This window comes from Schistocerca piceifrons, chromosome 3 (genome assembly GCF_021461385.2).
Source record: "Schistocerca piceifrons isolate TAMUIC-IGC-003096 chromosome 3, iqSchPice1.1, whole genome shotgun sequence".
Taxonomy (NCBI): domain Eukaryota; kingdom Metazoa; phylum Arthropoda; class Insecta; order Orthoptera; family Acrididae; genus Schistocerca; species Schistocerca piceifrons.
The window spans coordinates 672,389,659-672,400,495 of record NC_060140.1 but is presented as its reverse complement, the minus strand read 5'-3'; the positions used below and the strand labels follow the sequence as shown (position 1 = coordinate 672,400,495).

General features: G+C 42.3%; 1 protein-coding gene across 1 annotated transcript in view; it reads left to right on the top strand.

Annotated features, from left to right (window-relative positions):
- Nucleotides 1–269: 269 nt before the first annotated feature.
- The window catches only part of LOC124789806 (methionine--tRNA ligase, mitochondrial), an 85,377-nt gene continuing 74,809 nt past the window's right edge, over nt 270–10,837 (top strand). Inside the window, exons 1-2 of the mRNA XM_047257287.1 lie at nt 270–426; nt 503–780. Of these exons, the coding sequence (XP_047113243.1) occupies nt 288–426; nt 503–780 (417 nt within the window). The 5' untranslated portion in view covers nt 270–287. The remainder of the gene's footprint in view (nt 427–502; nt 781–10,837) is intronic.

The window sequence follows — 10,837 nt, the reverse complement described above, 5'->3', positions numbered from 1 at the left end:
AGACCGATGACCTCGCTGTCTGGTCTCCTTCCCCAAAACAACCAACCAACAATGACGTTTGAGCCATTTAGGTGTGCAGAGACTTTTGTTGCGAGTATATAGCCAGCTTGTAATATTTTGACGGAAGGTGACGTTACGTGACGCCCAATCTGAATTGATCTAAAGTTCTCTGCACCACACACTTTTCAGGATATCCGTGTTTGACAAGATACCATAGTCTGTCGTCGACCGCTCGCTACTTGCTAGCCGTTGTGCACAATCGATATTGCTACATTGTGTTTGTTTATATGTGGTGCGGTACGATGGTGAATGTCAGGTGGTGTAAATTCAGTAATTGTCACAAAGGGTATAGGAATCTTTCGTTATCAACAAAAAACAACAAAGATTGCTATTTTATAACAACACCGATATTCTATGTAAATGCTTGTAAGTGATGAGTACGTACATGTCGGTGTGGTTACACCTGTTTGAAGCAGAGTAGCTGGTATGTGTCTTGTTACAGCACCTCACCTCGGACATTTGTACACTGCTGTCATAGCGGACGCACTTCAAAGATTTCAGCGGTTGGTGTATGGCACAAAGTGCATTTTCAGCACGGGCACTGACGAGCATGGCACGAAAGTACAGCAAGCTGCCGCTTCTGCCAAAATGGATGTGCCGACTTACTGCACTTATATATCGAATAAATATAAAGCTACATTTCATCAGTTCGATGTTGGTTTTACCGATTACGTAAGAACAACAGATGAAAGACATAAAGCAGCAGTTGAACATTTCTGGGTGCGTGTGCAAAACTGTTAATTCCTAAGATGCTAGTAATAGTATCTGCATATGGTTGCTTTCACATGGCAGTAATATAAGAAATGCCTTTGTCAGTTGAACTCTCGTTCTTATGCCGAGCCGGCCGGTGTGGCCAAGCGGTTCTAGGCGCTTCAGTCCGGAACCGCGCTGCTGCTACGGTCGCAGGTTCGAATCCTGCCTCGGGCATGGATGTGTGTGATGTCCTTAGGTTAGTTAGGTTTAAGTAGTTCTAAGTCTAGGGGACTGATGACCTTAGATGTTAAGCCCCGTAGTGCTCAGAGCCATTTGAACCATTTTCTTATGCCGACTGCCCCTTGTAAACGTTTGTTTGGTCTGTGTCGTGGTAGTTTGCATAACAAGATATTGTAGGCCAGGATGCTATTGCCAACTCGCTGTTCATAGTGAATGTATTCTTTGTAATAGTTTAAGATTGCCTATAAGTGTAATTGAAAGCAGTTTTGCTCTGTGACAGGGCGTACTTCTATGGTTTTTGTGTGTGGGACAGCCATCAAAAGTATCTGATTAAGATTTTTCATTCTAAGTAAGCACACTTCATTTTATGACTGCTTGTAAGCTGCACCAGAGTTAGTATAATTCACAGATACTGTTATGCAACAACTGTTTTAAAGTTGGTGTGCAGCCACTTCTGTCATTTTACTGTGGAACTGTTCATCCTTTGTGGTTGAACTGACATTACATTTATTTAAACAGTTTGAAGAATATTTGGAGCAAATCATAAGCCACTATAATCTGCCAGTCACTGTGTCATTTTATTCTAGTTATCACCTTTAGTCCTAGTCAGTAAGTGACTGCAAATGGGTTACTGTAGCCTCCCCAGGCTTCACACAAAATATCAATCTGCATAATGGTAATGATGTGGCGCATGTGCAATGTGACATTATATTTATGTGATTAAATTGCTATAAACTTAACTTAAAGTAGAATGTGCAAACTATGGTTGGTCTGTTCCTTTCAAATGGCACTTTAAGGTACAACTGAAATTATTATTGAACATCAGGTTACCTTCCATTATTGAGCATATTAATATGAATATTGTCATATGCCAACAGCCATTGAGACTGCAGAGAGGTTTCAGATTTAATCTAGTGATGATGGTGGTGAGGTGGTCCCATACTCCGAGGAGCGCAGGGGACGATATGTGGGAAACCCGCACTGCCTACTAGACAAGGTCCTAGCGGAGGTGGTTTGCCATGGTTCTCCTGCACCGTAATGAGGATGAATGATGATGATGACGATGACACACCACCACCCAGTCATCTTCAGGCAGGGAAAATCCCCGACCCCGCCGGAAATCGAACCCGGGACCCCATGCGCGGGAAGCGAGAACGCTACCTCAAGACCACGAGCTTAATGTAGTACATTGGTACAAATAATGGTAATCAGAAACTTATCATCACTTGATACGTTCCCAAACCAAATACTTCTAAGAAAAATTTCTGTGACTATCAGCAGCAGAGAAAACTTGTGTTGAGTTTTATTGCATTGAGTCCCATTCTTCCACTAGTTTGCATTAGACCTGTCTGTAGAAGTGGCCATTTGATTATAAATTCTGAAAAAGAAGTGAGGAATTTGGAACATAAAAAACTCAAGTGTTTTTCCCTCATTCCCCAAAGTCAACCTTCTCATTGTCGTGAGACTTGGGAACGCTGTTTAAAATACCAGCATCAAAAAGTAGCAAAAGATGTCGCAAATCAACTGCCTGTCTCATTGCAGGCTAGCAGTACTAATGACTGACTAATTTCAAGAACCATTTCTGTCTTTGATCAGTCAGTCTTTTTTTCAGTTGAATGTAACTAGTCGCTGCAGCCATGTCAGATATGAATGCTTCACACTCATTCGCCAGGTGTGGGTAGTTTCACTTGATGTGAGACAACCTACTGACACAAGTCTTTCATGGTTACTTCAGCTACATGAATGTTTTCAGTCAGTCTTTTGGAAGGCTTTTTTTATGTTTTGCCAAAACGAGTGGTTGACATTGTTAAAACTTTACCATCCACTGCTGGTGGTGGACTACAGTCAAGCTTGTGGCTGCAGATTGTGTGCACCTGGCGTGTCAAGGGCTTATGTGTGGTTATTTCCAAAGTGGCCCTCCCCTTGCTACCTGCAACAGTTTGTTGCAGCATGGGAAGCCAGGATTCATTCACATTTAAAGTTTCTTCTTTCTTGTTGAAGCTATTTTCGTGTATGTGTATTTCTATAGCTTCTCCGAACAAGTGGGTTTGCTAGCTCTTATCTATAGCAAGAACTTCCTTGTTGGCGAGTTTTACTATGTGCGCTCCCACACAGCATGTGCTCCCTATGGCTGATTCCTCCACCTGCCACAACGTACAGTGCCACCTATGTTCAGTGATTGATGGTCCAGTCATTTCAACATAGACTTTCTCGCATGTATAGGATGACAGAAAAACTGGAACATTTCCACAATCCAATAAAACTAGAAATGATGAAGGAAAGAAATTGCATTGACAGTAATTGAAACCTTGCAACTTTGCCATTTATGAAACAGTGATGGCATTTATCATTTTTTAATTCCTTTTTTACTTCCTTTAGATGGCATTCTCCTGAACGAATACACTCATGAAATTTGCTGTTGAGATTCCTCATTGACCCCTGCGACATCTCAGCTGGGATATTGTGAATTGCATCCCAAATTCTCTGTTTTAACTTATCCAAGGTTCTTGGATGAGTCGTGTAGACTTTGCTCTTGAGGTAACCCCAGAAGAAAAAAATCACAAATGGATAAATCTGGCAATCTAGGGGGCCAAAGAATGTTACCAAATCGTGAGATGACACAGTTGCCTAACAGTTCTCGCACACATGCCCCTAATTGCCATGCAATGTGCGACGTTACTCCGTCCTCTTGAAAGCAAGCTTCTTGGACATTTGGAAAGTTGTTCAATGCAGGTATAACAAAAGTTCGTAATATCTTCACATAACGATTGGCATTGGCAGTTATTGTGTTTCCCTGTCCATTTGTGAAAGAATACGATCTGATAATCCCATGTGATGAAACACCACACCATACTTTCACTTTATTAGCGTGTAAAGGGCTCTCGTGAACGTCATTAGGATTTGTGTTTGCCCAGTAACGGTAGTTCTGTTTATTCACATAACCTGTAAGATGAAAATGTGCCCCATCTGACATCCACAGCTTGTTTAGAAATTCGTCGTCATTGTTTATTTTTGTTATCATTTGTTGACACAATCCTGATCGTAACCGGTAATTGTTGTTCTTCAGTTGTTGCACCATCTGTAGTTTGTACGGATGAAATTTTAAATCAAGATGAAGAATTCTGCGAACATACTCCCGGGACATTCCAACCACTGCTGCTTTTTTACAAATTGAATGCTGTGGGCTCCCTAAGGCAGACTTATGTACAACATCAAAGTTCACTGGAGAACACACACTTCTTGGTCATCTTGTTGGTTTCTTCTTAAGGGCAGGTCCAGTCTCTTCAAAGTTATTAATCCAACATTTTATCACGTGTTTTGACGGAAGGGCATCATTACGTCCTAAATTCTAAAAATGTCGAAACTCCCTCTGCGCTGCTACCAAACTATCATTGTTTTCATAAGCCATTTTTATGGCAAATGCATGCTGTTGTCCTTTCCACTGATCCATGATTACTGAAATGGCGGATATTTACTCGCTAATTGTCACGAACCTGCAGTGCAGCCACCTGCCCATGGCTGCCACTACTCATTTCAAACATTCACCTTATTCTGTGTCACCGTGTACATGGTATGTTACATATTTCTGACATCACAAGTGGGTCCCTTTTCTCCTTTGCCAATATGAGATACTGTTTGATCATCTTTGTCAGTTTATAAATAGTCTTTATGCTGCATTTGCACAATACATGGCTGATTCTGTCCATCACTCTGTGAATGTTTGGTGGAAAGGCCATGAGGAGCAGTGGGTACTCCACCAATTGCATAAGAATGTGTCACAGAGTCAAACATTCAACGAAGTGACACATCAGAAAAAGAAATGTTGGGTATGGCCTTTCTGCCATACATTGCCAGAGTGATGGACAGAATGGGCCATATAGCACACAAATTGACAAAGAAGATCAAAGAGTGGTTCACATCGGCAAAGGAGTAAAGGGACCCACTTGCAATGTCGGGACTATACAGCATGCCACGTACACACGGAAAAGTCTATGTCGGAATGACTGGATGATCAATCAACTCAAGGATCACTGAACATAAGTGGCATTTTAGGTTGGGGCCAGTCGAGAAATTGGCTGTGGCGGAGCACGCACTGTGTGGGACAGACCACGTAGTGAAACTTACTGACAAGGAAGTTCTTGCTGTAGATAGGAGCTATCACCGCTGCTTGTTTACAGAATCTATAGAAATATGGGAACATGAGAATAGCTTCAACAAGGAAGAAGAAGGCCTCAAGATGAACAAATCCTGCATTCCTACGCTGCAGTTAATAATCGTTGCAGGTAGCAAGTGTAGAATTGCACCAGCAATGGCCACAGGAATGCCCTGGGATGTGGCCACAAATTTGACTCCAGGCCACCACCAGCTCTGACAATGCTGGCTAAACATCAGAAAAATCGTCAAACAAAGTTCAGTGTAAGAACCTGGGATAGAAGCCAACAGGCAGTTTGTTGCCCAATTTGTCTTAGAGGTAAAAAACTGATTATATTTCAAGGAGAGGTAAAAAAGTAGTATATAAAAATGTACATTCTTTACAAATAAGCGACAGATGCAATATTTGTGAACAGATGATGTTTCCATTAGATTACTGGATTAACTGTGGGAATGTATTTCCTTTTGACAGATTGTGCAGACCACAACAGCTTTTGTCAGTTTATGTGAAAAATTCCCATAGAACTGAGCATTTTGGCCTATGGATCATTGTTAAGCAAATGGACTCCTTACAAAACACTGAACTGATAGCTACTAAATGTAAAGCTAATATTAGACTGAAAGTAATGGTGGTGATGGGCAATAACAGAGCACAGTCAATAGTAATGATTAAGACCACGAAAATGATTGATTGCTTCTGCTGTGAGATTAATGCATCAGAGTCAGGCAGATCCAGGCTAGCAAGACAGGGAGGTGAGGTAGACCCAGGTCAGATCCATGTGGTGGATTAATGTGTCTTGGTTCGGACCGCTGGTCAGCCTGACAGGTGTTTAGGTAGCTTTCTAAGCTCATGTAACAAGTGGTGGGCTAGTTTCTGATTTCTACCTCAGAAAATGTAATACACAAACATTCAAAAATACGAAAACATGCAGAATTAAGTATACTTGATTCAGAGATAGGTATTGTCCAAGACTTCCCTCACTGCGAACACAGAAAACCAGCAACCGACCACAAAGTTAAAATAAATTAAAATTGCCATATCGTGAGAACACTGGACATCATACAATGAGATAAATTTTAGCAAAGTGAAATTCCAGAATGAATTTTTCATTCTGCAGTGAAGTGTGCGCCAATATGAAACTTCCTGGCAGATTAAAACTATGTACCGGGCTGAGAATAATTGTCTGCATGCAGCTGACATACTAAATGCCCACAAAACAAGCAAATCATAGGAAGTACAACCTGTCATCTATGCTGTGGATATTGGAGCTGTCTGCAGGAATGCAGTACCTATGGCTAATCTGTTGATGAACTAACTGTTCCTGTCAATGGAAAACACACACATTTTATGAAAAGCTTAATGGCCACTCCCCCAGTCCCAATAAACCATTAAACTATGCTATGTCGTGCTTCCATATTGGAAGCTACGTATAGAAAGTACTACATTGTTCGATGCACTATTCTCATTGATACTTCAATCCTTCTATATCACATGAAAAAAATTAAGAAATTTTACTTCAGATTGTGCTACACTAGTCGCAACAATTAGACAACCAGTTAGAATGTCTTGATATGTCACGTGTGTTTGAGATTGTTTTGATTACAACTAGCCCATTATACTACAGACAAACAAGTCATGCTCACATATACACATTGCAAAGAGCAGTGTACCTTTAAATAGTGGCACTGCAATGTCTTGGGATTAATTTTATCACACTCCATGGACTGATGAGCCACTGTTATGACAGAAGCTGGTTATTCATATATCAAAGTATCAAATTCCTTATGAGTTTGGAAAGTGTAACTTCACAGAATCTGCTGTGAAACAGCAATAAGAAAAGATCCCTTAACGATTATAACCAGATACATCAGTTGTGTATTTCTCTCAGCACGTTGGAACTAGGGGGAGAGTAAGACTTCATAGCAGCAAGCATTCCATACTACACTACATATAACATCAAAATAAATGGCTGAAAATTTGTTTAGGCCCATTGTGTGTCCCATTAACAGCATGACACCGTGAAGCACCAGTAGACTAGCAAGTTGCATATTTAGCTTCTCTGTTTGTTTCCATAGTTTAATTCTCTAGTTAGTAGTAGTAAAATGGTTAGGGTTAGTGCATCTTGTGTGTGGATGCAGGAGCAGCTGGCTGCAGTTTGAAAACAGCTGAAGATGTGAAGATGCTTCTGGTCACAGTCAGCGATCTCTAGGCTGCTGCCTTGAGTTGTGGTGCAGCAGAGGAACTGGTGCATCATGTGGGGCACCTCAGGTGTTGCTTGTTTCACCCATGGACTCTGCTGTTTACATCTACATTTATACTCTGCAAGCCACCCAACGGTGTGTGGCGGAGGGCACTTTACGTGCCACTGTCATTACCTTCCTGTCCTGTTTCAGTCGCTTATGGTTCGTGGGAAGAACGACTGCCGTAAAGCCTCCGTGTGTGCTCAAATCTCTCTAATTTTACATTTGTAATCTCGTTGGGAAGTATAAGTAGGGGGAAGCAATATATTCGATACCTCATCCAGAAACGCACTCTCTCGAAACCTGGACAACAAGCTACACTGCAATGCAGAGTGCCTCTCTTGCAGAGTCTGCCACTTGAGTTTGCTAAACATCTCCGTAACGCTATCACGCTTACCAAATAACCCTATGACGAAACGTGCCGCTCTTCTTTGGATCTTCTCTATCTCCTTTGTCAACCCGACCTGGTACGGATCCCACACTGATGAGCAATACTCAAGTATAGGTCGAACGAGTGTTTTGTAAGCCACCTCCTTTGTTGATGGACTACATTTTCTGAGGACTCTCCCAATGAATCTCAATCTGGCACCCGCCTTACCAACAGTTAATTTTATATGATCATTCCACTTCAAATTGTTCCGTATGCATACTCCCAGATATTTTACAGAAGTAAACAGCTACCAGTGTTTGTTCCGATATCATAGAATAATACAATAAAGGATCCTTCTTTCTATGTATTCACAATACATTACATTTGTCTATGTTAAGGGTCAGTTGCCACTCCCTGCACCAAATGCCTATCCGCTGCAGATCTTCCTGCATTTCGCTGCAATTTTCTAATGCTGCAACTTCTCTGTATACTACAGCATCATCCGCTAAAAGCTGCATGGAACTCCCAACACCATCTATGAGGTCATTTATATATATTGTGAAAAGCAATGGTCCCATAACACTCCCCTGTGGTACGCCAGAGATTACTTTAACGTCTGTAGACGTCTTTCCATTGAGAACAACATGCTGTGTTCTGTTTGCTAAAAATTCTTCAATCCAGCCATACAGCTGGTCTGATATTCCGTAGGGTCTTACTTTGTTTATCAGGCGACAGTGCGGAACTGTATCGAACGCCTTCCGGAAGTCAAGGAAAATGGCATCTACCTGGGAGCCTGTATCTAATATTTTCTGTGTCTCATGAACAAATAAAGCGAGTTGGGTCTCAAATGACCGCTATTTCCGGAATCCATGTTGATTCCTACAGAGTAGATTCTGGGTCTCCAGAAATGACATGACGTGCTGGCAAAAAACATGTTCTAAAATTCAACAGATCGATGTCAGAGATATAGGACTATAGTTTTGCGCATCTTCTCGATGACCCTTCTTGAAAACTGGAACTACCTGTGCCATTTTCCAATAATTTGGAACCTTCTGTTCCTCTAGAGACTCGGGGTACACGGCTGTTAGAAGGGGGGGCAAGTTCTTTCACGTAATCTGTGTATGTGTAGAATCGAATTGGTATCCCGTCAGGTCCAGTGGACTTTCCTCTGTTGAGTGATTTCATTTGCTTTTCTATGCCTTGGACACTTATTTCGATGTCAGCCATTTTTTTTGTTCGCGCGAGGATTTAGAGAAGGAACTGCAGTGCGGTCTTCCTCTGTGAAACAGCTTTGGAAAAAGGTGTTTAGTATTTCGGCTCTGTTTCAATGCCATTATCATCCCAGAGTGTCTGGATATGCTGTTTCGAGCCACTTACTGATTTAACATAAGACGAGAACTTCCTAGGATTTTCTGTCAAGTCGGTACATAGAATTTTACTTTCGAATTCACTGAACGCTTCACGCATAATCCTCCTTACGCCAATTTTGACATCGTTTAGCTTCTGTTTGTCTGAGAGGTTTTGGCTGTGTTTAAATTTGCAGTGAAGCTCTCTTTGCTTTCGCAGTAGTTTCCTAACTTTGTTGTTGAACCACGGTGGGTTTTTCCCGTCCATCACAGTTTTACTCGGCCCGTACCTGTCTAAAATGCGTTTTGCGATTGCCTTGAACTTTTCATAAACACTCAACATTGTCAGTGTTGGAACAGAAATTTTTGTTTTGATCTGTTAGGTAGTCTGAAATCTGCCTCCTATTAATCTTGCTAAACAGATAAACCTTCCTCCCTTTTTTTATATTCCTATTTACTTCCATATTCAGGGATGCTGCAACGGCCTTATGATCACTGATTCCCTGGTCTGCGCTTACAGAGTCGAAAAGTTCGGATCCGTTTGTTATCAGTAGATCTAAGATGTTATCTCCACGAGTCGGTTCTCTGTTTAATTGCTCGAGGTAATTTTCGGATAGTGCACTCAGTATAATGTCACTCGATGCTCTGTCCCTACCACCCGTCCTAAAAATCTGAGTGTCCCAGTCTATATCTGGTAAATTGAAATCTCCACCTAAGACTATAACATGCTGAGGAAATTTATGTGAAATGTATTCCAGATTTTCTCTCAGTTGTTCTGCCACTAATGCTGCTGAGTCAGGAGGTCGGTAAACGGAGCCAATTATTAACCTAGCTCGATTGTTGAGTATAACCTCCACCCATAATAATTCACGGGAACTATCCACTTCTATTTCACTACAGGATAAACTACTACTAACAGCGACAAGCACGCCACCATTGGTTGCTTGCAATCTATCCTTTCTAAACACCGTCTGTGCCTTTGTGAAAATTTCGGCAGAATTTATCTCTGGCTTCAGCCAGCTTTCCGTACCTATAACGATTTCATCTTCGGTGCTTTCTATCAGTGCTTGAAGTTCTGGTACTTTACCAACGCAGATTTGACAGTTTACAATTACAATACCAATTGCTGCTTGGTCCCCACATGTCCTGACTTTGCCCCACACCCTTTGAGGCTGTTGCCCTTTCTGTACTTGCCCGAGGCCATGTAACCTAAAAAAAACTGCCCAGTCCACGCCACACAACCCCTGCTACCCGTGTGGCCGCCTGCTGTGTGTAGTAGACTCCTGACCTATCCATCGGAGCCCGAAACCTCACCACCACATGGCGGAAGTCGAGGAATCTGCAGCCCACACGGTCGCAGAACCATCTCAGCCTCTGATTCAGACCCTCCGCTCGGCTCTGTACCAGACACTCCATTCGGCTCTGTACCAAAGGTCCGCAGTCAGTCCTGTCGACGATGCTGCAGATGGTGAGCTCTGCTTTCATCCCGCTAGCAAGACTGGCAGTCATCACCAAATCCGATAGCCGCCGGAAGCCAGAGAGGATTTCCTCCGATCCACAGCGACATTCATCATTGGTGCTGACATGAGCGACCACCTGCAGATGGGTGCACCCTGTACCCTTCATGGCCTCCGGAAGGACCCTTTCCACGTCTGGAATGACTCCCCCTGGTATGCACATGGAGTGCACATTGGTTTTCTTCCCCTTCCTTGCAGCCATATCCCTAAGGGGTCCC